Here is a 27,959-nt window from a genome sequence, read left to right as displayed (position 1 = left end):
AGACTAAAGTCAGAAGCTGGGCTGGAATCTTACTACACAACAGTTAGTGACCATTCTGTTCATCATATTATGGTTTGAAGCAACGTCATCACAGTTTAGAGACACTATTTGTGTTTTAGTCATTGTATTGTGGCAAAATAAAATGACAGTTTCATGTTTTTCAGCAGTCTTGCGAAGGCAGCCTGATAAGAAAATGTGCACATGCACACACAGCTTTTCATTTTGTTTTCAGGGTGCAGAGACAGAGCACTCTTCTTTTCCTCTTTACAAAAAAAAAAAGAAAGGATATCTGTAAATCTGAAAGAGGTGTGAGCTGGAAAAGAGGGAAGGGAACATTCTGGAATAAGCCCAGGCAGCTCACAGGTCAGACTTTCACACAGCAGCTTCTCACTAGAGAGGCACTTGGAGCCCAGCAGCTGGGTGTATGCCTCTGCTTCAAACAATAGCAGCATTTCAAGGCCAGAACCAATGTGTTCACTCCCAGGAACTGTGGGAATTTCCATAGGTGCAGTTCCTACAGGAACCCAAAGTGGGATGAATGTTGGGAGGTGAGCAGCAGCTACTCCTCCTCTTCTCTAGTTCTACAGCTTCTGTAGCCTTCCTGTACCCCTCTCCCCCCCAATACATGTATGCATTAGTGCCTCCTAATACAGGGGGAAAAAATTTGAATTCGATTTGGCCTATTGAATTGATTTTTCGTTTCGATTCACTTTTGCTGCCCAATTGGGCGTTTTTTTTTCAAACGGCCTAGCGGGTTTATTTTTGTAGCCTTTTCACCTACCCACTCCTTTTGGTATAGTGTGAACAAAACAAAAAAGACTTTTCCTCTCTTAGGTCCTATCAGGGGTGGGCAACTCCAGTCCTCGAGGGCCGGAATCCATTCGGGTTTTCAGGATTTCCCCAATGATCATGCATTGAAAGCAATGCATGCAAATAGATCTCATGCATATTCATTGGGGAAATTCTGAAAACCCAACTGGATTCTGGTCCTCGAGGACCAGAGTTACCCATCCCCCTAGCTCATGCTCACTGTCTTAACACCAGCTCTGGTAGGATACACATTTGAAATCTGACATATTGTGATCACAAAACAGAAAATGATTTTTTTCGACCTTTTGTTGTCTGGTCATTTTTTTTTTTAAATTCAAATTATGTTGGTCCCAGGCTTTGGTTTCTGTTGTCTTCTGTTAACTCGCTCACCAGTCTCTTGCCCATTTGATGTTTTCTTCTTTCTCCGTGCTAACCATTCATCTTTCATCTCTGTATCTTCCCTTCCACTGCCATAGCCAATATTTCAGTTTCATTCCCACTGTCTACCATCTTTCACTCTCACTCTCTCCCCTGTGTGCCCTGGGTCAAACCTCTCTATTCTCCTTCATGTTCAGATCGCCCACACTGCCGTTGCTGCCACCACTTTAGGAGGCCCGGAGGTATTGTCAGGACTCGCTGAATTGGTGAGTCCGATGTTTGTTTTCCAGCAAACGAATCAATTCGAATCAATTCAAATCAGTGAATTGGGCAGCACTAGTATGCACATCCTTATAAATCCCTGTTTATCTGGGTAATATCCTCAGTCTGGCTTACAATACACTTCAAAGGCAAAATTACTTGTGCCTTTTTCATGTATGTGCTGAGAGAATTGGCTCCTATGCACAGACATGCACTAGGCATTATTCTATAACAGAGTTTGTAAGTGTCTTAGCAGCATGGCGGTGTATCTGTAGGTGGAACATAGAGGAGGGGCATGGGGGTATCTTCAGCTTACATGCATAACTTATAGAATTCCATAAGTTAAGCATTCCACATGGTGCAATGAATGCAGAATTCCTCACTCCTGCAGGACGTGCAGAATTCAGCACGGGCAGCAGCAGCGACTCTGCTCACTCTTTTCCCCTCCAGTGTTAAGTTCTCATGGAAAGATGAGGAAGAAGCGGACCTCTGCACAGCAGGTCACTTCCTTCTACTGTGCCGGCTTAGATCCAACTGTTTCTGGTTTGTTCTGGTGTGAACTACTATGTAAAAAGAACAATTGCATATTGGTTGATTGTTATATGTATAATTGGGAGAGGAAGGAATAGATGGCATGGATAGGCAGCCTAAATAGGTCACATGGTCTTTATCTGCTTTCATTTTTCTCTGTTTCTATATAACAAATTACTCAGTCGGAATCTAAGCATTGTGTCTTGGAGAAAAAATATAATCTTTGCATAGTAACGTAGTAGATGACAGCAGATAAAGACCCGAATGGTCCATCCAGTCTGCCCAACCTGATTCAATTTAAATTTTTTAAATTTTTTCTTCTTAGCTATTGCTGAGCAAGAATCCAAAGCTCTACCCGGTACTGTGCTTGGGTTCCAACTGCTGAAATCTCCGTTAAAACCTACTCCAGCCCATCTAAACCCTCCCAGCCATTGAAGCCCTCTCCAGCCTATCCTCCCCCAAACGGCCATATACAGACACAGACCGTGCAAGTCTGCCCAGTACTGGCCTTAGTTCAATATTTAATATTTTCTGATTCTAGATCCTCTGTGTTCATCCCACGCTTCTTTGAACTCAGTCACCGTTCTCCTCTCCACCACCTCTCTCGGGAACACAGAAAAGGGAAAAATATCTTTCCACATATCTTCAGGCTGAGCATTACTGAGTAATTTCCATAAATCACTGAAGATATCAGTAACCACAAGAGAGTGTTGAGATCTATTAATAGAAGGATTCAAACATTCTAGTCACCCCCCAGGATAAAGATAGAAATAACATAATTAGAAAGCACTTTAAAAAACGTTATGAAAAAAGATATTCAGGTCTATATTAAGGCCTTATATATTTCCTGGCAAAAGCTACCTAGTATATAATGAATATTACAGAATGACAAAATAGCTTGTATGCTTTCATCGTGGTAATAGGAAGAGATTTTATGCAGCAAGAGATGCAGACAAAATTTGATTGATTCCATCTCTGTGCACATTTGGAGTGTTCTGTTTGAGAGAAGCGCATTACGCTTGACCCCTTCGCGCTTTCAGGAGAGATTGCAATATTTTAGTTCTTTTCGGAAGATATTATACACCCATGTAGGCCAGATTTTACATATGTCGCCTAAAAAAATTGAAGCCAACCAGTGCAATGCCAAGTGTGATTTAAAAAAGTTATGCGTACTCTATAGAATCGTGCTTAGGGAAAGGGATTGGGACTTGTAGACCGCCTTTTTGTGGTATTACAACCACACTCAAAGTGGTTTGTATACAGCGGTGCAGTGGCGTACCTAGCATATGTGACACCCGGGGCCCATCATTTTTTGACACCCCCTCCATCTGTATAAAAAACATGATTTTTTGTAACAATCCACACATCGCACAAGAGTGTACCTAGGAAAAGGCAGCATCTTACATAATGCAGTGAGCAGTACATCAATAAACCCATTGTAAAACTAAACAAGCCAGACTAGAACAGATCAATCCTAACAGAACACCATGTCTTTTCGAACACAGAAAACACCTTTGCCTAGTATGTAATCACAAACTCACCCCTTCCCCTTTTTACAAAACTGTAGTGTGGTTTTTAGCCATGGTGGTAACAGTTCAGATGCCAACGCTAAAAAACGCTCTACAGATTTGTAAATGGGGCGATAGAATACAAATATGTAGACAAAGGTTAAACTGAAGCACCAAGAAGCTGGACTCTGCATACAATGCAACACCACAGAAACAGTGATGCATCTCCCCTAAAGCAAAAAAAAAAAAAAAATATATATAATTTTTTTCTATCTTGTCTTCTCTGGTTTCTGCTTTCCTCATCTTCTTGTCACTCTCTTCCTTTCATCCACTGTCTACCCTCTCTCTGCTCCTTCTATATGGCATCTTCTCTCCTTCTATTCCCCTTCCAGAAACTTTATGCCTCCCCCTTCCATCTCTCCCTTCATCCCCAATGGTCTGGCATCTCTCTCCTCTCCTTCCCTCCCCCACACCCCCATGGTCTGGCATTTCACTCTCTCCTCTCTCTTCCCCCCCACTTCCATCAGCGTCTGCCCCCTTTCTCACCCTTCACCACGCTTCCATACCACCCTGATCCCCCCTTTCTCATCCTCCACACCCTTCCTTACCACCCTGACCCCCTTTTTCTCCTTCCACCATCCTGTGTGCTCCTTTCTCTCTCCATCGAAATCAGCAAGGTTCCGGATGACTACTTCTGCTGCCTCTGCTCCGGAAGAGGTAAGTGACGTCTGAGGGGGGGCTGGGCCGGCAGATGCAGGGACTGCGGCTGCTGGTCCACCCCCCTCATCTCGCCCCCCCCCCCCAGATGTCACTTACCTCTTCTGGAGCAGAGGCAGCAGAAGTAGTCATCGCAGGACCTTCCTGCACTTCAGCGCAGCTGCCAACTCTGCTCTGGAATAAGTACAGCAGCCACGCTGAGGTGCCATTTTGAGCAGAGCGGGAGGTTCTGGACCCGGCCGGCTGTGCACCCCCTTGAAGCGTGAACCTGGGGCAGACCGCCCCCTCTTTGGTACACCACTGCAGCAGTGGTCTCAAACTCAAACCCTTTGCAGGGCCACATTTTGGATTTGTAGGTACTTGGAGGGCCTCAGAAAAAAATATTTAATGTCTTATTAAAGAAATGACAATTTTGCATGAGGTAAAACTCTTTATAGTTTATAAATATTTCCTTTTGGCTAAGTCTTAATAATTTCTTTTGGCTAAGTCTTAATAATTTCATCATTTATAACTAAAGAGACATATGATCAAGAAACTGTTTTATTTTACTTTTGTGATTATGATAAACATACTGAAAGCCACAAAATAGTACCTGATGGGCCACAAGTTTGAGACCACTGGTATACAGGTACTTGAAGCATTTTCCTTCTCTGTCCTGGTGGGCTTACAATCTGTCGAATGTACCTGGGGCGGTGAAGGACTAAGTGACTTGCCCAAGGTCACGGGGAGCAACACAGGGTTTGAACCCACAACCTCAGAGTGCTGAGGCTGTCGCTCTAGCCACTGCACCACACTCTTAGCGTCACTAGACATCCTAACATTTAGGTGCACTATATTTATGCTGGGGTTTTCTTGGTCTAAATGCCTGTTGCCTAATTTATTCACACAATGGCGCCTAAGTCAAAAATATGCACCCAACTCAAAAACTATCTGCCCCTAACCATTTCCAATTTTGACTATGTACTTTGCTCGAGACACATACCACTTTATGCTTTGCACCCAGTGGCGTAGTGTGTGTGTTTGGTTGGGGGGGTCCGCCCTAGGCGTAGTTTTGCTCGGGGCAATGGAACCCCTCCCCCTGCCACACACGCGCCCCCTTCCGCCTAGGAAGTGACATCGGAGAGAGTGCCGAAGCTGACACTTGTGCCAAACTTAAAAAGGAGCGGGGCAGAGGGCAGGAGAGGGGCACCACAGCCCTGGGTGCTGCTTACCTTGCTATGCCACTGTATGCATCTACCAAGTTGTGTGCCTAACTTTCAATTAACTACAATTGACGTCAACTAACAGGTAATTGCCAATTAAACCTATTTTGTTATGTGCAAATGTCAGCTAAGCACGCAGAGGTGTGTACATAACTTTAGGCACCTTCTATAGAATTTGGATAATAAAAGCAGAGAAGACATATTAACCCAGGTTGCAAATTGTATAACTGCTTTTATCCCAGGACAAGCAGGCAGCATATTCTCACATGTGGGTGACGTCATCCACGGAGCCCCGATGCGGACAGCTTTTCAAGCAAACTTGATTGAAGATTTCAAGTTTGCTAGTGCTGCACCACGCATGTTTTTGCCTTCCTGATCTACTAGAGGGCGCATCCCCTCCTCATGGTCTTCAGTTCTTAGTTTTCCGCGGAGCCAGAAAGCCCTGTCTCTCTTCTCTGCGTTCTTATAAGTGCCTTTCTAGCACCGCGGCTTCTTTATTTTGTTAGGGAGTCGCTGTGCGTTTGTTGATTGATCGTGTATTTCTTTGTTTCAAAAAAAAAAAAAAAAAGGACTTTTTATTGTGTTTCTGCTGGTTCCACTGGCAGGCCCTTCTTGGGCCTCAGCCATGCGGCTAGGCCTCATTTGGCTGCAGCTGTATTTTCTTCTTCCCTGGCCTCTCTCTGGGCTCACCTCGTGTGAGCAGGATGGCCAGGACCATTTTTCCTTCGTTGGAATCGGACTGAGTAGCTTCGATCCCCGATAAGTCTTCTTTTTTTCTTTCTGTTCTTCTAGCTGCGTTACCTCGGTAATGCCACCGGCTGAGTCTCAGGCATTCCAGGCATCGAGTGCAGTCGTGCCCGCCTCTACGAGACCTTCGAAGCGTGCCTCCTTTCATGGGAATACTCATCTCGAGGTTGCCCTTTATGGAGCGCACTGCTGCACCTTTATTACCAGTTTCATTGGTACGGTGCTGACTTCTGAACCTCGATGTGCCTCGACGTCGACTGGGGCTTCGTGCCTCGACGTCAACTGGGGCTTCGTGCCTCGACGTCAACTGGGGCTTCGTGCCTCGACGTCAACTGGGGCTTCGTGCCTCGACGTCGACTGGGGCTTCGTGCCTCGGCGTCTCCGGCTCCTGTTCGAAAGGGTTCCCCGCTTTCTCTTCGGTTCATTCCGGGCAGCCGTGACGGAATCTTGTAGTATGGAGTTTGGTTGCCTGGAGGAGACTCTCTCCCTGCTCCGGCTCTATTGCTCCTGCCATGCGTTATCTCGCTTGGCGCAGAGTGTGGCTGAGGATCCGAACCTCCAGGATCGTCTCGCCACTTTTACTTGCGTGAGTACTGCGCTTCTTGAGGCCTCTTTTGCTGTGGCCACTAACCGCCTCTCAGAACGCGACCGGTCCTTCGCCTATCGGGACGCCTTCAGCTGAATCCCGTCTGCCTTGGTGGTTTGGACTCCTTCTCCGGAAGGGCCCTCCGGATACCTTTCTTGTGTTCTCGGCCTCCTTCGCAGCAGCCGCAATAGCTGCAGCAGTGCCGGGTTATGGTCCAGTCGCCGGCTTCGGCGACTCCTGGCCGTCTTTTTGACTATTCTCGCATAGCCTCCAGGCTGCTCTCCTTCTGGGATTCCTCCCCTCCCTTCGGGAGGGGTGTCTCCGTGTCTACGCACCGGGAGTATAGCCTCGCTTCTGTCGGTTGGGCATTCCCATCCTCCCATCTGCGTCTAGTCCAGGCCCTTTGTGACCTGCACTAGTTCTAGTCCGGGAATGGTTCAGACTCTGCCCGCCCCAGTCTCGGGAGTCCGTCGGGGCGGACCTGGACCCAGTTTGTCTGCGCTCCTTCTTGTCTCGGCCTCAGGGGGTGGCCCTTGTTTGTTTATGCCGGAAGGTGGCCCCTCTGTCCTTGGTCCGCCTCCGGTCTTTTCTGCCTCGGCAGGCCGCCTGTCTGCGCTTGAGTCAGCTGGTGTCTCCGCAGTCTTCGGCCTCGGCCGAGCTGTTGCTGATCCTTTTGGGATCATGGGTCTCCACGGTTCATGTCCCGATGTTCACCTGGTTTCATCTTCGTGTTCCCCGCTGGACCCGAGCATCTCAGTGGTGGCAGGATCGGGATCCCGCTTCCAAGCACATTGTGGTGCCTCCCTCCTTGACACGCTTGTTTCGTTGGTGTGCCACCTCTTCGTATCCCCGCATCAGAAGGTTCTGCCGATGGACTCCTCGGCATAGGCTTAGGGGTGCACCTCGACGGCCTTCGGACTCGGGGTCTTTGGTCGCAGCCGCATCAATCCGCTGGAGCTCCGGGCCATTTATAATGCCGGGGTGGATTTTCGTTATTGGTTGCAAGATTGCGGGGTCCTGGTGCGTCCCGACATCCCGGTGGCGATGTATTCTGTGACCAAGCCAGGGTGTACAGGTTCCCTGTTACTTTGCAGGGGAGCCCTTCGTCATTGGCAGGGGGCGTTACACCACTACTTATTTCTTTGGGCGGTGTATTTCCGGGGCGAGCAGCATTGTCTGGTGGACACGTTGAGTCGCCCTTCTCGGCCGTATGAATGGTCGCTCCATTCTCAGACTCTGCGGCATGTGGTTGTTCGGTGGGGAACCCCACAGGTAGTTCTGTTCGCTTCACCCCTCTCACTGGTTGCCTCGATATTGCTCGAGGATGTTCTCCCGGGTTCGCATCAAGGTGGATGCTTTCCTTCTCGATTGGATGGGCAGGTTCCTCTATGCGTTCCCTCCCTTTACTCTGATTCTCAGATCTTTGATGCACCTCCTGTCAGGCTGCGCCACCATGATCTTGCTGGCTTCTCTGTGGCCCTGACAGCTGTGGTTCTCCCTGCTCTTTCAGCGTGTCAGGGAGCCTCTGTTTCTACCTATGTTCCCTTCTCTGCTGTCTCGGTGTTGAGGTTTCTGTTGCCTCCCAATCTGCAGTCTCTACACTTATCAGCTTGGTTCTTCGCAACGTGCCTCCCTCCTTCTGTTTCTCTCAGTCGGTGGGGATATTCTCGAGGCTTCTCGTATGGGCTCCACTCGGCAATGCTTTTCCCAGAAATGCTCCTGATTTGCTGCGTGGTGTGCTGAGCACTGCATGGATCCACTCTCTGCCTCCTTCCCTTCAGTGCTGGATTTTCTGTTCCACTTGTCTCGGTCTGGTCTCAAATCGACATCTATCCGAGTCCACCTCTGTGCGATTGCTGCCTTTCCTTGGCCGCTGGATGGGAAGCTGCTCTCCGTCCATCCGACGGTTTCCCGCTTTCTGAAGGGTCTCTTCAATGTTCATCCTCCGCTCAAGCCCCCTCCGGTGGTTTGGGATCTTAGGGTGGTCCTGGCTCAATTGGTGAAACCTCCGTTTGAACCCATTGATAACGCTCTTTTGATCTGTTTCACCTGGCGGGTGGTACTCCTGGTTGGTCTCACGTCTGTTCGTAGAGTCCGTGAGCTGCAACCTCTGGTTGCGGACCCGTCTTCTGCTGTATTTTATCAGGACGCAGTGGTCCTGCGTACTCATTACAAGTTCTTGCCCAAGAAGGTTTCGGACTTTCATCTCAATCGTTCCATTGTTCTTCCGGTCTTTTTTTCGAAGCCCCACTCTCATCCTGGCGTGGTGGCGCTTCATACGATTGACTGTAAGAGGGCGTTGGCTTTATCTTCAACGCACTCAGTCTCATCGGACGGTTCCTCAATTGTTTTTGTCCTTCGACCCTACTCGGGTGGGACGCCCTGTTTCCCAGCGCACCTCGTCCAACTGGTTGGCTGCTGGTTTGCTACGCTCAGGCTGGTCTCGCGCTGCATGGTTGAGTCCCGGGACATAGAGTCCGAGCGATGGCGGCTTCTGTAGCTTTCCTCAGGTCAACGCCTATCGAGGAGATTTGCAAGGCTGCCACTTGGTCTTCGGTTCATTCTTTCACCTCCCACTACTGTCTGGATACTCTGTCCAGGAGCGACGGCCGGTTTGGCCAGTCGGTTTTGCGTAATCTGTTTTCTTGAATTGCCAACTTCCCTCTGTCCCTTTTTGGTTAGCTTGGAGGTCACCCACATGTGAGAATATGCTGCCTGCTTGTCCTGGGATAAAGCACAGTTACTTACCGTAAGAGGTGTTATCCAGGGACAGCAGGCAGATATTCTCACAACCCGCCCGCTTCCCCAAGGTTGGCTTCTTTGCTAGCTATCTAAACTGAAGACCATGAGGAGGGGATGCGCCCTCTAGTGGATCAGGAAGGCACACACATGCGTGGTGCAGCACTAGCAAACTTGAAATCTTCAATCAAGTTTGCTTGAAAAGCTGTCCGCATCGGGGCTCCGTGGATGACGTCACCCACATGTGAGAATATCTGCCTGCTGTCCCTGGATAACACCTGTTACGGTAAGTAACTGTGCTTTATCTGTCAAGCTAAAAATAGAAGGGGTTAAATGAAGAACCGAGAGGTGTATGTGTGTTAATTTGAACCAAATGTAGTGATTACTGAGGGACTCGCTTACCAAACAGCATTAAAAAGTGGCCTTTGGTAGCCCCAACACAGGTCTTTCCAGTGCACTGAGGCCACTTTAGTGCTGCCAGTAAAAGGCAAATTTATTTTATATTTTCTCATTAACGGCCATGTGCCAATTTCTCCATTAGTGTGTAGCTATTAGTGCGTATGCCTTTACTGCCATCTATTTTCGAGGCAGCAAGGGCTCATGTGTTAATCCTGCACTAATCAATTGGCACATGGCAGTACCCACTCGCTAACAGATTCGTGTGGCTATGTCCACGCCCCTAGCGGTCAAAAGTACATTTTAATAATTGTAGTGGAGAAGTTGCCAGTTCGATCACAGCACTGTTCCTTGTGACCCTGGGCAAGTCACCTAACCATCCGTTGCCCCAGGTACCCTAGTTAGGTTGTGAGCCTGGTGGGACAGATTGGGTACCTGATTACTATTCAGTGTATTATAAACTGTTTTGGGTCAAACTCTTCATGAAATGGCGGTTAATAAATGCCAATCAATCAATCAATCGAGTATCCTTCCATCTGATTACCTCTCATGATATTCCTGAGAATACAGGCAGAAGAACTTTGAACATAACCATAGACCCGTACGGGCAGACCTCTGGACTTGGAGCGTGATAGTCGTAAAGTAAGAAAACCTATGTGCGTTAGCAGTTCAGCCTCTGTGATGGGGAAAAATAGTGCTTCTAGGCCACCGTAATGATACCAGCCACGTGAATACATCATAACATTTACACTGAGGCTTAGGATTACCAGATTTTACTATTGTAAAATCTGGACCCATGACACCGCCCCCAGGCCCATCCCCTTAACCTGCTCTCGTGCTCGGAGCCGCGTCAGGTCACCTGCGCAGGTGTGATGCAATGACATCACATACATGTGTGCATGTGCATGACATCACCGCGTTGCATCCCCGTCTCTTCAAAAGCTCAATTTCCCCATCCTTTCCCCCTGAGTTTTGTCACTGTCCTTGTCAGTGACAAAACTCACGGGGACAGGCTGGGGAAATTGAACTCTTGCACGGACAGGGAAAAATGTGTCCCTGTGTCATTCTCTAACGTAAGGCCGACACTCGAGCCCGTTTCTGTCTTCTCGTAACAGTTTAACAAATGTGATGCGGTTGTCAGTGGATAGAGAGTTAAAAGTGCTTTTTTTTTAACCTATATACCTACATCCACTGTACCCCTTTGTTATATCTACATTCTTGGATTGAACCTTTACTCGGATTGTCTTGACCTTCTTCTCTGTACCTTTTTGCTCCGATTGTACCTATTTTTGCTGATTGTTCCTTTTTTTCTCTGTTTGTACCATTTTCTCTGGTACCTATTTTCTCTGATCGTACCATTGTACCATTTTTGCTGATTGTCCAGTCCTTCTTTGTTGTAAACCGCCTCGAACCACTATGGCTTTGGCGGTATATAAGAAATAAAATTATTATTATTATTTTGCAGATACTAGAACTTCTATGTTCTCAATAGCTAGGGTAAAACTTTGGAATGCCTTGCTATGCCAGTTACGTCTATGTGCAGAATGTGTCAGTTTTAAAAAGTTATTGAAAACACAGTTTGTTAGTGCATTCATGTAAACGGGTTTTCAGTTGGACAGAAATACAGCTTCCAAGGTTAATGATGCTGTGGTAAAAAATGATTCATCCTTTCGTGCTAACTGAAATTTGGGTTTTAACCATGATAGGAAATCCGATGTTGGTGTACCAGTGTTGGTTATGCATGGGGTAGTGGTTAAAACTATATATATATATCCTAGTACTTTCTAGGACAGTGGTCTCAAACTCAAACCCTTTGCAGGGCCACATTTTGGATTTGTTGGTACTTGGAGGGCCTCAGAAAAAGTAGTTAATGTCTTATTAAAGAAATGACAATTTTGCATGAGGTAAAACTCTTTATAGTTCATAAATCTTTCCTTTTGGCTAAGTCTTAATAATAATATTGTAATTTATAGCTAAAGAGACATATGATCAAGAAACTGTTTTAATTTACTTTTGTGATTATGATAAACATACTGAGGGCCTCAAAATAGTCCCTGGTGGGCCGCATGTGGTGCTCGGGCCGCGAGTTTGAGACCACTGGTCTAGGACATCGGATGCAATCGCACCACTGATGTTTAGAGTGGTTTGTATTAATTGCATTATTTTCATTTTGATTAGAAATGTATTGATTTATATTTTTATTTGTTATTTCTGTTCAGAAATATATTAATGATTTATGTTTGCATGAAATGCATTAATTTGTAGATGTGAATTGTACTTTGATATTGTGTGTTTGGTGCATTTTATACTGTATTAATTGCTGTATTATTATGTTTTGTGAATTGCGCTGGGTTGGACTGTGTCTAAAAATGTGGTATTCAAATATGCAGTAGCATAACTAGAGAAGACTTGGGGACAAATTTTTCCCTGGCCCTGCGGGAACTCATTTTCCCGTCCTGTCCTGACGCATTCTTTACCTGTCCCTGCTCCATTCCTGCAAGCTCTGTCCTCATTTGCACAAGTCTCAATACACTTTAAAATTATAAGTGTTTGAGGATTGTGCAGAGCTTACAGGAATGGGACAGGGACATAACTTGTGGGGACAGGGAAATTGAGTTCCTGCGGGGATTGGGAAAACTTGTCCCCATGTCATTCTCTAAGCATAACAATGGATAATCCCAGAATAGTTGTCTCTTAAGATAACAACCCCCCATTATAGTTTGCTCTTGTACAACTCGCCCATTGGTGCCTTCCCGCCAATACTTCCTCTAAGGATTGACCGGGTGTGTGCAAATTTTTTTGTTTGAGCAACAAGTTCTAAATGTTCTTCATGTGAGCAACTGGTTTTAAAAACCAGATTTGCAAGTATTTTTGTGAGTGACCACATAAAATCTGTGCGTGACGCTCCTAGAATGTATGCGCAATTGCTCATACACTCCATTTGGGAACTTAGCTTCTTGCCCCGCCTGCTTTGTCATCACCAATGAGAGGAAACTGAACTGGGACCACCACTCACACTGTCCTTGGTACTGTGCTGACCAAATGTATGCATGAGTGAAGCCACTCGCTAGAGAATGAAGGGCAGGAGGAGAAGAGAAGCAACCAAGCCTCATAAATTTGCAACACTATAGGAGGAAGAGTGAGGTGCGACAAACAAAATGTGCCAGGTATACGAATGAAGTGCTTTATTAAAATTCGACATAGCTGTGTTTTGGCAATGACACCTGCATCGGGAGTTGATCAACCTTGAAGGCTGTGTAATGGACACAAGAGTTGCCTTGTTTCGTATGTCAGATGACCAGTGATTCATTGCCCTATGTTATGGGCTCCTTTTACTAAGCTGCAATAGCGGTTTTAGCGCATGCGTTAGTTCTAGCTGCGTAGCGCGGGTTTAGTGCACGCTAAAATTCTGCATGCGCTGAAAACGCTATTCCATCACCTGCTCCTGCCTGTGAGGTGCACTTTGAGACAAGAGTGGAGAAACTAACACTTCTATTACAGTCAGATATCGGTTAAGAGAATGGAGCCATGCAAGGCAAGAATGCAGCTAGGCCTTGCATGGCTTTATGTTGCAAAGCATTACATGTTGCAAAGCGTCCTAGTCTCCGCTCATCACATCCTGTCTCGGAGGGAGAGTGACCGCCTTTTCCTGAATATCGGTCTCATCGGGAGTCTCGTGATCTGTTATCTCTAGCGCTTGTGCAACTGTGGCTCCTAAGTCTTCATGATGGACAGCCAAAGGGCCGGCTAGTTGCTGCAGGAGGGCAGCAGAGATGGGTGTGCGTGTGATTATTAATGTCCCGGTGGCCCTGACACAGCGGATGTATGTATTTCCCGCGAAACGCTGGCCGCGAACTAACTGAGGTTTTTAAAAAAAAAAGACTCCCACAACGAAGACTACTCAACAAAAAGATAAGTTGTGTGGTCTAGTTTTTCAAATTTGGACAATATGCACAGTATTTGCTGAAGATTTTTTGAAAACGCACTATATCTTCAGTAGTGATTGGTGAAGGGTTTATATTAGCTTTAAAAAATATCACAAAAAAAATTAAAACAAGTATTTATTGGCCAATGATTGGAGCAGGAGTATTACATCTACGCGGATCATCTCAGCTTGTGATTGTATGACTATGCGTAGGCTCCATCTCTGAGGCCGCTTAGTAAGCCCTACAGTGTTAGGGATTAACAATACTGATGTGTATTGTTCTATATAAGTGGTATTTTACAGTATTTTTGCAAAGCATTACACATCATTTTGTAATTTTTGCATGAATGATATTTTTTTTTTCCTGTCCCAACAATAATTAATTCTGGAATAACAGTAGGGTGCATGGTGGAGCTGGGGTACATTGGCAGAGCTGTGTGTAGTGTTGGAGTAACAAGGGGTGTTGCAGGTCAGCTTAGTAAAAGGAGCCCTTATGTGTCAATATGTGCAACATATCTATTTGTCCACTGTACTGCTTTCAAAGTTGATTAATTCCTGATGCAGGCAAACTCGCTGAACATGGCCGTGTTGAGTCTCTTCTTAATAGAGGACTTAATTGTTGTACCTTACTCTTCCCCTCCTTTGGGACATATAGATGCTGCACATGAAGGGCATTTTGGTAGATAAGACAATCCCACTGAGAAGTGATTTTGTTTCTTGTTTCATCTGGAGCGTTCGGTGTTTGATTTTGGCATTCACCGTGAAGGTGTCCCATCATGTTTGACCAGCGACAGGTCAGACATCTAGTTTCTAGAACACTGTCCTTCCCTAGAAGTTTTATGCGTTTAATGGATACTGAGCCAGTATCTGTGATATAAACCCCTCCCTAACTTAACATAGTGGCAACGGAATATAAATATGACGGTTCCTTTCTCTTACAGAGAATGAGGACGATTATTTGGATACCGATCAAAACTCAATGGAAAGAGTTTCCAGGCAGAACGTGACAGTATCACGAGTCAGACGCAGCTTGGGTAGGTACAGATTCCTCTTCAAACTTTTCATGTGTATGTGAATTTTTACATCTGAGCAAAGTGAAACTGATATTGCCGTATACGGTGCTTATAATTTTATACACAAACATACACACATCTCTCTGTCAATACCCTGCTAGGGCACTGTGGCACCCAGTAGCATTAGGCAAGAGCACTTAGAAAGTAGGCCTCATCTCATCTCATGACAGCATTCTGAATGTTTTGAATTTTCTAGAGCAGTTTCTCAACTTCTTCAAGCCAAATGCCCACTAAACCTAGCAAATGCCAAGTACCCCCGCCCAAGCTCCACCCAAGACCCGCCCAAACTCTGCCCCTGACTCTACCCCATAATAATAATACTAATTGTAATGCAATTTCTTCCATCCATTTTTCATATACACACAATATAATCTTAATTCATAATGGTAATCACAAAATTAAAACACAAACCACACACAGAAAATATTAATTGTCATTTATATTTGGGGTTTTTTCAAAGATGTCAAGGCAAATGACTTTAAAATATGCAATGTCACTTCAGTAACAACTATAAAAAAAATAGACAAATATAGAGCAAAATATAGACAGCAGATATAAATAAATTCACAAAACTGACACATTTTGAAAATAAAATTGAAAACAAATTTATTTTTCCTACCTTTGTTGTCTGGTGATTTCATGAATCTCTGGTTGCATTTCCAATATTTCTTCCTTTCTGCCTGCTGTACACTTCCTCTCTGGACCCCATTCCCTCCCTCTCCCCCTCCTCTGAAGCCGACCCGTCCACAGAAGCTGCAGGTGCTGCTGGGGATCCCTGCCTGCCCCCTGCTGAAGCCACCACCAGGGATGCCTCCCTGCCTCTGTCTGCATGCCCGCTACACCAACCTCCACCCCCAAAGCCAACACAGAGCCAATATGCTCCATCCCCCTCCCCCCCACAGCAACTCCGCGCAGGGGACGGGCCATGGCACGTGCAGCGGCCGGCCTACAAGCCTTGCCTCTGATGTCAATTCTGATCTCAGAGAGGAGGTTCTGGGATAGCAAATTGCTGCCTAGCTGGCCCAGGACTTTCTCTCCGTCAGAATTGACGTCGGGGGTAAGGCTTGTGGCCAGTCCCCCTGCACGATGTTGCTGCTGGGGGGTTTGGAGCATGTTGGCTCTGGGTCAGCTTTGGAGGTGGAAGGTGCTGCAGCGGGTGTGCAGACAGAGGCAGAGAGGCAGCCGCAGCGGCTTCAGCGAGGGGCAGGAAGGGATCCCTGGCGGTGGCTAGGCCATGTACCTCCAAGTGTACACATCATGTGTTGAGAAACACCGTTCTAGAGGATTTTCAAGCTCTTCCTGTCCTCCCCTTTTCTTCTGTTAACTCCCATTTTAATTCATTCTATGCTGCCCATTGTGAGTTAAAGGTGACCTCATAGAATCCCATGACACCACTGGATCACTTGAATTTATCTCTTTGCCCTTCAGTTGTAGCAGCTCAGCCAGCTGAGATTGCAGAGTGCAAGATCCGGACAGAAGTGTTTGAGATATCCCGGAGCCTGGTGGACCCTTCCAATGCCAACTTTCTAGTATGGCCGCCATGCGTAGAAGTGCAACGCTGCTCGGGCTGCTGCAATACCAAAGCCATGCACTGCACACCTTCCAGTGTTCACCTAAGACACATCCAGGTATGGAGGGAGCATTTAGCTTCTTGCTGGAGCAGTTATGTGGCCTTGTTTACTCATCTTTCTCTCAAGTCAGCTTTTGGCCTGTTAACTCTGTAGAGTTGTGGTTCCCAAATGTGTCCTGGGGCCATCCCAGCCAGTCAGAATTTCAGAATATCCACAGTTGATATTTATCAATTAGATTTGCATGCACTGTTTCTATTGTATGGAAATCTAACTCATGAATATTCATTGTGCATATTCTGAAAACCTGATCAGTTGGGGTTCCCCCAGGACACATTTGGGAACCACTGGTATAAACCTGGCAGTGTGTGCATTAAAACAGTTCCAGATGCTAACCTTAGTACATTACAATAAGGTTAGATTCCCTGTACTCAACCTTCTTTTTATTTGGCTGGTTAGTCATTCTGCAGCTCTCACAGGCCTATATGCACTAAGAGGATCAGTAAGGCCATGTGGGTCTGCACCGATCCGATTTTTGGGCTGATTCAGAAAAGAGCTATTGATGCACTAAAGTTTGCATGCAAATGATTCACACGGATGTTCATCGTAATCCCAGAGTTTGCCATCCGATGATCGGTGTGAGAGCGATTCTCACACATGCGCAGAGCCGGCAGGGAAAGCCCGAACAGCTGAGATGCAGGGGAAGCCCCGAAAACAGCCTCCTGCCATTCAACTGTTCGGGGCAGTACCGTATTTTCGTGGATATAACGCGCACCCATGTAAAACGCGCACACGGGTATAGCGCGCAGAAACCACGATATGTACAAAAACTTTTGTATACCGCGCTCACGGGTATACCGCGCATGATGCCCGACGCTCCTTTCGCCCGCCCTGACTTTCCGTGCGCTGTCCCGACTCTCCGTTCACCCCCCCTGACTTCCGTGCACTGCCCTGACTTTCCGTGCGCTGTCCCGACTCTCCGTTCACCCCCCCTGACTTTCCGTGCACTGTCCCCCCTTGAAGTCCTGTCCCCCCTTGAAGGTCTGTCCCCATCCTGAAAGCCTGATGCCCCCCCCGACGTCCGATACATCCCCCCCCCCCGGCAGGACCACTCGCACCCCCACCCCGAAGGACCGCCGACTCCCCAACAATATCGGGCCAGGAGGGAGCCCAAACCCTCCTGGCCACGGCGACCCCCTAACCCCCCCCCGCACTACATTACGGGCAGGAGGGATCCCAGGCCCTCCTGCCCTCGACGCAAACCCCCTCCCCCCAATGACCGCCCCCCCCCCCAAGAACCTCCGCCCGTCCCCCAGCCGACCCGCGACCCCCCTGGCCGACCCCCACGACACCCCCACCCGCCTTCCCCGTACCTTTGTGTAGTTGGGCCAGAAGGGAGCCCAAACCCTCCTGGCCACGGCGACCCCCTAACCCCACCCCGCACTACATTACGGGCAGGAGGGATCCCAGGCCCTCCTGCCCTCGACGCAAACCCCCCTCCCCCCCAACGACCGCCCCCCCCAAGAACCTCCGACCCCCCCACCCCCCTTCCCCGTACCTTTGGTAGTTGGCCGGACAGACGGGAGCCAAACCCGCCTGTCCGGCAGGCAGCCAACGAAGGAATGAGGCCGGATTGGCCCATCCGTCCTAAAGCTCCGCCTACTGGTGGGGCCTAAGGCGCGTGGGCCAATCAGAATAGGCCCTGGAGCCTTAGGTCCCACCTGGGGGCGCGGCCTGAGGCACATGGTCGGGTTGGGCCCATGTGCCTCAGGCCGCGCCCCCAGGTGGGACCTAAGGCTCCAAGGCCTATTCTGATTGGCCCACGCGCCTTAGGCCCCACCAGTAGGCGGAGCTTTAGGACGGATGGGCCAATCCGGCCTCATTCCTTCGTTGGCTGCCTGCCGGACAGGCGGGTTTGGCTCCCGTCTGTCCGGCCAACTACCAAAGGTACGGGGAAGGGGGGTGGGGGGTCGTGGGGGTCGCCAGGGGGGTCGCGGGTTGGCTGGTGGGGCGGTCGGAGGTTCTTGGGGGGGGCGGTCGTTGGGGGGAGGGGTGTTTGCGTCGAGGGCAGGAGGGCCTGGGATCTCTCCTGCCCGTAATGTAGTGCGGGGTGGGGTTAGGGGGTCGCCGTGGCCAAGAGGGTTTGGGCTCCCTTCTGGCCCGATATTGTCGGGAAGTCGGCGGTCCTTCGGGGTGGGGGTGCGAGTGGTCCTGCCGGGGGGGGGGGATGTATCGGACGTCGGGGAGTCGGCCGGGCAAGAGGGCTTGGGCTCCCTCTTGCTCCGATCGTGGGTGCGGGTGGGAGCGCGTGCGAGCGGTCGTTCGGTGTGGGGGTGCGAGTGGTCCTGCTGGGGGGGTGAATCGGGCGTCGGGCGGGGTGGGAACTATGTTTAAAAACTTTTGTATACCGCGCTCACGCATATAACGCGCGAGGGGTATGCGCGGTACGTAAAAACGCGTATAACGCGCGTGTTATATCCGCGAAAATACGGTAAATCTTTTTTTAATGAGCACAGATGCTGTGAATGTGCACACGAACAATATCTGTCCCATTTAAAACATAAAACAAAGAACCCTCCCCCCCTCTGACGGCTCTCCCCGATGAACCACCCCCACCCCGCATCAGCAAGAATGGCAGGAGGAATGCCCCACTTCTTTATGCCATGCTCCCCCCCACGAAAGAAAATTGGCAGGAGGGATGCCCACTCAGTCAAGCTAATCAGGGCCTTGGACTCCGATGCACCGGAGAGGGAAAGGCCCACCATTTTGAACTGACGGGCCTATGATCGGGATAGACTGAGCTTTCCTCCCGCTCTAACTTCTCTAAAAAGGTACAGGGGTGAGTGGGTTCGGGGAACCTCTGGTGGCAGGATGGAGTAGGCTTTCCTCCTGCTTTTTTTTTTTTCAGGGGGAAAGGGAGAGAGTAGCGGATTTGGTGGGGTTTTTTTTTTTTTGGGGGGGGGGTGCCTGAAGGGAGTGGGCATCCCTCCTGATGTTTCTCTGCTGTGTGTGTGTGTGTCAGTTCTTGGTGCTGGTTTGTCGGGAAGGGCCATCATTGGCAGGGGAGTGGGGTGCATTTTTTCTAATGGGGCAGCTATTGTGCATGTGTAATATGCACAGCATCTGTGCCCATTAAGAAAGTTAGACAGGTAAGCGACTGGTCTTGACCAGTCAGTTTTTTTTTTTTAAGATCACTAAATGATCACTTTTTTAGCACATCGGGAAGCCATGTTAGCGCATCAATCACTTTACTAGTTTACATGGCATTTTAATATTAATCAGCTTATTTGTATGGTCGGATTGAGGAATGAGCAATCATGCAGAAAACAGGCGGTGAGCCATTTTCTGCATTGGGTTTCAAATGTGATCATCGATAAAGCTGTTAAAACAGGTTTAGTGACTATCTCTGGTTTTAGTTTATCTGGGCCACAGTTGGCAAATTCAGTGGCAATGTTTTCAGTGGTAGCGAGATGCCCAGTAGATCTACTGTTTTTTGAATGCATCTATTTTTCCTGTTTCAATGGGTAATTTGTTGGTTTTCTTTAAATGTTATATTTTCCTACTTTTTTTGGAACAGTTTCACTGCTTTCATTATGCTAAGCAGGAAATGCAAGAATCTAGGTTTTTCAAAGGCACTACACATGATGATCAGTCTGCGGCATGCACCATACTTGCATCTTTCTCGCCCATCCCAGGGCCATTGCGCGCAAAAACAACCTAACTTGCTATTTCTCTCAGTTACTGCCCAAAAAAGAAGAATGACATGCACTTCCACCAATCCAGTTTTCCTCCTTGTTATGTGCACTTTAGTTATGCCAATTTACACTGGCCTTGGTGGGCATGGTGTGGGGACACTCCCTCAGCTGACATAAGTCAACAAAGGTCATGGGGAGCTTATGCAGTCCTGGTGGTGGTATTGGTTTTCTTGTTTGATGCAGTTCATGTGATTCTAATTGTGCCATTCATGTCACATACATGCCACTACCTTTCCCATGCAGTCCCCTGCATGATATCTTGTATGAAATTTCTTTGTAATATCTGTCTCTGTAGCAGTTCTAATATTGTATATGTTGCAATGATTCCTAGCTGACATTTGTGGGATACAAGAGTTGATATGATATGAAATGGTATGAATCACACAATACTGCTGTGACTTGACTGAGAATGAACTTTAAAAATAATCACTTGGACAAATTTGGATGCTATTACAATTCAAGCATATTTAAATAAGCTTTTTTATAAATATTTTGAAACATTAATTTATCAAATTCATGGTTGGGTTTTGTTTTTTTTTTAATTTAAAAGCTGTAACATTTCCAGGGCCGTCAGATGCTGGGCAGCATGGGTACCATCACATAAGTTGGTTTTTTGTTTTTTGTTTATTTTTTATTTTTTTTAAATTTTCTGTTTGGGTTTTTTTTAGGGGTTTTCCTAAAGTCTTGGGTGACAACACACAGAATTTCATATTCCCAGCATCATTCTCCACAGCCTAATATTTTACAGATTTTATAATTTCTTCTCCTAGGGTACCCCTGCTTACATATTACCACCAAAACTGGATTGGTAAAGTAAACAAATACCACTGCAGTATTTTGTAAAGCAGAGCACAAGTGGCGCCTGCTACAGAGGAAGAAAGTACATATCTACCCTTTAACCCTGACAAGATGACAAGCTAAACACCTCCTTGCCCATCACTAGTGCTGTCAGGATGCGCTTCTCCATCTGACCTAGCTGACCCACTCAGCCAATATTGACCCAGTCAACACTTCCTGCCAGACAGTGATGGATAAAAATAAGTAGAACTGGCCGTGGCCTGTTTTGAAGTTGATTAGGGTCCGGCAGTGAAGGCATGCATGCAGCCTGTTTTTCAGGAAATTCTTTACAATCGGAAAAGCCGCAACGTGTGGGGAAGCTGTGCGGGAGTAGTGGAACAGGCTGTTTTTATGGAAAAAAGGGGAATGGAGATTGCTGGAATTTTTTTTTTTTTTATGCTTCCATCTCTATGGAGAGATAAGAGTTTATTTCAGTACATTTAATTCTTTTGTGGAATATCATTGTAAATCATTGTCGAAAGCTGTTCCTAAAAAATAAGTTTGCTTCTCTGGCAGTTTCACAAAGGTTACACCACTCTGTCAGGTTTCTTCTGATGAGTTACGGAGCCCACTGATAATTTGCACATCTTTGACTTCCAGTTATGTCTCTGCAAATTGGTACTCAGGAGTTCCGGGATTTGTAAAAAAAAAAACATGTTTACTCACCCACACACTGTGGATCAAACTGGCCCATATGAGTCCTAATGTCACAGTTACATAATATCATATTTAGTCTGTGAGGTAATTAAACACTAAGGGGTGGATTCAGAAAATGGTACCTAAAGTTAGGCACTGAGAGACAGCACAAATTCTGTAACAGTTCTGTGCTTAAGTCCACACATTTTGGTATAAGCACATAGGCTAGCCAAATGTTGGGCATGCCCCTGACCCACCCATGCTACTCCCCTGACCATGCCCCCTTTGGAGTTTGTCATGTTCCCAATACAGTTTATTTCTCACCTTGATAAGGGTTCACCGGATTGTGGATACAGAGCTCAAATTGGCTTACTTTGGCTGGTAAGGGATCCTCCGTTAGCTGAGCCCAATCACCTCTTTCTACCAGCAGTGCACAGTCTGTAACCTTTCACAGCTTAGAAAAATAACTTTTATAGCCAAACAAAGAGATAATTCTAGTCAGCAGTGGCTCTTCTGGCACTGCTTACTGGTTTCTTTATCATCTACTCCCAGTCAATATGCTTTTCAACCATCAGAAATAAACTTGATAATCCAAACAGAGGTAAGTTCATTTAGCAGTTGCTTTCACCTCTGCACTACTCACTGGTTTCTTTATAATAAGGTATCCAAAGAAGGAGGGGCTACTCAGTTTGGACCCTTGCCAGCCTCTGGGGAATCTTCATTACAAGTTGCACACTATATATAGAATAGGACCTAGACCAGTTACGCACGTAACTGCTCATTTGTGCCAGTCGGCGTTTATTAAGGCCAATTATTGATATCTCCAATTAAGCCAATTAGTTTTGAAACTGCACATCTGGTTGCGTGCCATTTATGGAATGGGGGGGCAGGCGGATGTGATGTAATTTGTGACTGTGCTGTTGACATGGCAATTCACAGAAGTACTGGCTGGGGAACTCTGGGTTGCTGTGCACTGACTTAAAATCGAAAGTGGGGTTTTTTATACATTGACAGTGTATTACTGGATGTCGCAAGTGTTTGTGAAATACTGCAGTCATGCCCTCAGTTTGAAGTTGTTTACCTAAGAGAACTCTGGAAAAGGGTTTACAAACTAGAAGGTGGATGCAAACAGCTTCCAGTGTGTGCTCACTCTTTTTTTTTTTTTTTTAGGACCAGGAAAATGTTTGGAAAGATTACACATTCATGATTTAAAAAAATGTAACTGAATCTAGGCACACAGAATGCATAAGAGTCATCTTAAAGGCACATATTTTGCTTAACTTTGTGCCAGATTTGAAAGTGCACTGAAAATTTGCACAAAAAAGCATCAACCCTCAGATTTTATAAAGGCCGCCCAAATCTGGGTGTGGATCCCAGATCCAACAACAATTTAATATTTCTATAGCGTTACCAGGTGCACACAACACTGTACATTGGATATGCAAGAGACGGTCCCTGTTCAAAAGAGCTTACAATCTAATTATGACAGACACAGAGGACAAAAGGAAGAGTCGGAACTTAGAACTCATGTAAGGAATTAGAGGAGGCTGAAGAGGTAGTACGGAACTATAGAAGGGATGGCAGAGAGATATGTTGGTGGGGTTAGGATTTAAACGAAACTTCAAATAAGTGAGCTTTCAGCCTGGATTAAAATACTGCCAGAGACGGAGTCTGACGTAACGAGCCAGGCGGGTTGTTTCAGGCATGCGGCACAGCAAGTAAAAGTGACAAGAGATGGGAGTGGGCAGTAGAGGAGAAGGGTGCCGACAGGAGGCACTTGTCTGACAAATGGCGTTTCCAGGGGAGGGAGGAGAGGAGGAGGTAGAGTATAGGGAGTAATAAGAGGGGAGAAATACTGAGGAGCTGCAGATACACAGGCAAAGTAATTAATAAGCAATTAATCAGTTACTGATAATTGGCACTACACTTCCCCCTCTGTATTTGCTTAAGGGCAGAGCCGGCCCACGAATATTAAAAAAACTGTGAATAATATTCAGGCCGGTTCTGCCCCTAACCCCCGCTTCCGCCGGCTATTTTAAGCCCTGAAAACCCCCCCCCCCCTTAAGCCTTACCTGGTGGTCTAGCAGGTTTTCAGGCAGGAGCAATCTTCCCACGCTCCTACCTCATGCAGATCACTCACAGGAATTGGCTGCCTTGAGCTCCCATAGTCTCTCGAGCCATTTCCTGTGAGCGATCTGCATGGGGCAGGAGCGTGAGAAGATCACTCCTGCCCCGAAAACCTGCTAGACCACCAGGATAAGACTTATGGGGGGGCTTACAGGGCTTAAAATAGCCTGAAAAATGAAAACTTTTAAATTTAAAACCACGAATAAACGAATCCATAGAGTAATTTGCAGCACTCTGTATGGTGTTCTATCACTGCATACTAGTGCTGCCCGATTCACGATTCGAATCAATCAGGTGAATCGGTTCGTTTCAGTAAAAAACCAGACTCGCCGATTCAGCCCCAGTTGAAGTTCATTCTTTTTTTCATCACCGGCCGCCAGACTCGTTCCCATCTAATGTAACTTCCGGTTTTGCGAAACCGGAAGTTACATCAGAAGAAACGAAAGGACGTGGGAGCATTGAGGGGGGAGCGAGCAGACCTCGTGCAGCATACCTCAGAAGCTAACAATATTTTTTTTCTGGCTCTTTCTCCGCATTTCTCCTCTCTTCCCCGGGATTCCACATCCAGTCAAATAAGTAAATGAATCGGTAGGGGGGCTGGTGAGTCTTGGCTGGGGATGGAAGCTGGGAATCGGCAGGGGGGCTGGTGAGTCTGGGGGGCTGGGGATGGAAGCTGGGAATTTTTGATATGATATTGCCTTAGTTAAATAAAATGTTTAAACTTAAAAAGCTGTGTCTAACAGTGAATCGAAACAAAATATTTTTCTCTGAATCAGGCAGCACTACTGCATACAGCTTAAAGGGGTATGGCCATGGGAGGAGTATGGGCAGGCTTGAGTCAGGGGTATTGCAGATATTTAGGGCTGTGTTACTGAATTCTGGGGTTGCCTGCTCAACTTATACTTCAGGTTTCAAGCAGGTGTAAGTCTTTACACTTAAAGATGGGCGCAGGAATCAGTGCTGAATGCTATTCTGTAAAGCAGTGTGGCACACTAAATGCGGGGCTGCGGCTGGAGGGCATCCAGAAATGCACGGATGTTGATGCAGTGACATCATGCTCATGTGTGACATCGACATGATGATGTCTCAAGAGCATGATGTCATTGCATCGACATGTCCGTGCATGCATTGCTGCCCTCCAGGCGTGGCCCTGAGCCCCCTATTACTGCCATTGAGGGGGGGGGTCTGGAGAGGGAGAGGTGCAGAGAGGAGGAGAAGTGCTGGCTGACTGCCTATAGGATGTGCCTCTTGCCGTGAGAGGTACGTCCTGTATGCAGTCAGCCAGCGCCTCTCCTCCTCGCTGGCATTTCGTGGCACAGCTGGAATCTGCCGCAGCACACTAATTGCCACAGCACACAGTTTGCGATACACTGCTATAAAGGGTGCTTGGCACGGAGCACCTAGAATTTGACTTTAACGCAGATCTTTCCAATACGTAACTACAGTGTCATTTACTGAATCTAGCCCCAAATGTACTGCAGATAGTTCAATCTGCCTGATTTTGAGTTAGCTTTAGTATGCAGGGCTATAGGATATTATTTAATTTATTTTTCATTATTTAAAATTAGTACAAAATGTATCTTAAAACTCAAACCTTTTGTGATCAAATTAAACTACTATTGTTTATCATTTTTGCAAATTGATGAATTATGATATTGTACAATATTAATTTAAAATAAGTTTTTTATTAATGTATTACATTTCCAATGAAATAAAATAAAGGTATTAATTTAATTTAATTAAAGGAAGGGAAGGAGGTCATGGTATAAATGATTATTCAAAATTGAACAGAATACGGACTTGGGATAACATACGTTATGGGAAGTCCTTTTTTTTTTTTTTATTTATAAATTTAGTGATTTACAATATCAAAAGATACCAAGAATAAAGGTTACTTACACTAAGTTTTAACAATACTTATACAACACAAACATTCTTTTTCAAGCCCACAAATAATGTGGAGACATGCAACTTACAAACTAACAAAAATAAAGAAAACAAAAAAATGGTTCTTGATTCATATGAATCATGACCATTCACTTCTATTTGGGAATCTTACATCCACCAATTTCTCAGTAATGAATCATTTAAAACAATAAGGAAAAATCATTTCTGTTCTCGGGCTAATAGAAATTGTTGCAATTCAATAGGATCCCAAAACACATATTCAATGTCTTGTAATTTAACAAGGTTGGTTTCATAGAAACAGGAACTTCTTCCTTGTTTCAAATAGCAGCCTTTATTAACAATCTTCTTAGACCCTCAGCGTCACCACTCAGAACTCAAACGTATCACTGTTCTGAGCTTTACGTGGCAAATCGTCACTGGGTCTGCATGTACTATTTTATAATTTATCAAGAGCTTAATTTATAGTTTTAAATAGTTTACTTAGCTTTATATGCTGTTATTTCTATTAGTAGATGTCTATATCAAGCAGGGTGTTTCAGCCGACAAGTTTCGTGGGGACCGCTTTATCAAGGCTTCACCCCTATTGGACATAAATAGAATAGACAGTACTTTAGCTCCCACTCTTATTTAAAAAATCTGAAATATATCCAAACTTTTTAGCAATATAAAACAGACATTAAGAGTTTATTCTTGCTTACCTTTCTGCTGTCAACCTCCTCGAATACTCTATAGAGGAGCCGGCAGCGTACTACCGAATAAATAACCGGGATAGTCTTAGAAGCCAGGCCCACTTTCTGACGTGGACTCCTGACGTCACTAGGCCTGGCTTCTAAGACTATCCCGGTTATTTATTCGGTAGTACGCTGCCGGCTCCTCTATAGAGTATTCGAGGAGGTTGACAGCAGAAGGGTAAGCAAAAATAAACTCTTAATGTCTATTTTATATTGCTAAAGTTTGGATATATTTCAGATTTTTAAATAAGAGTGGGAGCTAAAGTACTGTCTATTCTATTTATGTCCAATAGGGGTGAAGCCTTGATAAAGCGGTCCCCATGAAACTTGTCGGCTGAAACACCCTGCTTGATATAGACATCTACTAATAGAAATAACAGCATATAAAGCTAAGTAAACTATTTAAAATTATATAAAACTATAAATTAAGCTCTTGATAAATTATAAAATAGTACATGCAGACCCAGTGACGATTTGCCACGTAAAGCTCAGAACAGTGATACGTTTGAGTTCTGAGTGATGACGCTGAGGGTCTAAGAAGATTGTTAATAAAGGCTGCTATTTGAAACAAGGAAGAAGTTCCTGTTTCTATGAAACCAGTATATAAGAGGTAGCTGTTTGATATTTTCATGCTATATATCTTGTAATTTAATAAGACATTTACATGGGAATTTAAGGTAAAAAGATGCCTCAAGAGCTAAGACTCTCGTTCTTAATTTCAAAAATTCTTTCATTCTTAGTTGCGTAGCTCTTGAGACATCAGGAAAAATTCTGACCAAATCTCCACAAAATTTTATCAACCTATTTTTAAAGTAAAGTTTCATAATTAATATTTTATCTATCTCACTCATGCACGTTATTACCATGGTGGACCTACTCTGAATAACATCCTGAGTATCTTCCAAAAACTCTGTCAGATTTATTTCACTTGTTACCAGGTGGTCCACCTCCTGGTCAGATTGTATTTTCTTTTGTGGAATATAATAACAATTATTAATTGGGAAATTCGGGAGGTCCTATGCACTGAAATCTGTTTACACCATATGATATACCACCCTCCTAGTTTATTATTTGAAGGTCTAGTGACTGATTAAAGGTTTTGCAAAAATGATAAACAATAGTAGTTTAATTTGATCACAAAAGGTATGAGTTTTGTGCTAATTTTAAATAATGAAAAGTACATTAAATAATATCCTATAGCCCTGCATACTAAAGGTATTCTAGTTTGGGTAGGATTTTTTGGGAAACGATCCGTTTTCTGTTTTTGATTTCGAGTTAGCAGAAGTTTGGCCTTGTGGGGTTTATTTCTGTTCTTTACGGAAGCTGCTTCTATACACAGGAGGTTTCCTTCTGTAATTTTTCATCAGGTCAGCACCTGCCTCAGTATCTGAAGTTATGATTGTGCTTCTGCTTTGGAGTGGCATTTTAGAAAAAGACATACAAATCAGAACTGAGATGTCCAGGTTGGGATGTGTCAAGTTTCACTAGTATTTTAGAACAGTATCTGCTGAGGTTGAGCCTGAT

General features: G+C 45.7%; 1 protein-coding gene across 1 annotated transcript in view; it reads left to right on the top strand.

Annotated features, from left to right (window-relative positions):
* Positions 1-27,959, top strand: part of PDGFB (platelet derived growth factor subunit B) — a 74,858-nt gene that overhangs the window by 26,899 nt on the left and 20,000 nt on the right. Inside the window, exons 3-4 of the mRNA XM_033929471.1 lie at positions 14,742-14,834; positions 16,302-16,501. Coding sequence (XP_033785362.1) covers positions 14,742-14,834; positions 16,302-16,501 — 293 coding nt within the window. The remainder of the gene's footprint in view (positions 1-14,741; positions 14,835-16,301; positions 16,502-27,959) is intronic.

Source organism: Geotrypetes seraphini, chromosome 2 (genome assembly GCF_902459505.1).
Source record: "Geotrypetes seraphini chromosome 2, aGeoSer1.1, whole genome shotgun sequence".
Taxonomy (NCBI): domain Eukaryota; kingdom Metazoa; phylum Chordata; class Amphibia; order Gymnophiona; family Dermophiidae; genus Geotrypetes; species Geotrypetes seraphini.
This window is presented reverse-complemented; position numbering and strand designations above follow the sequence as displayed.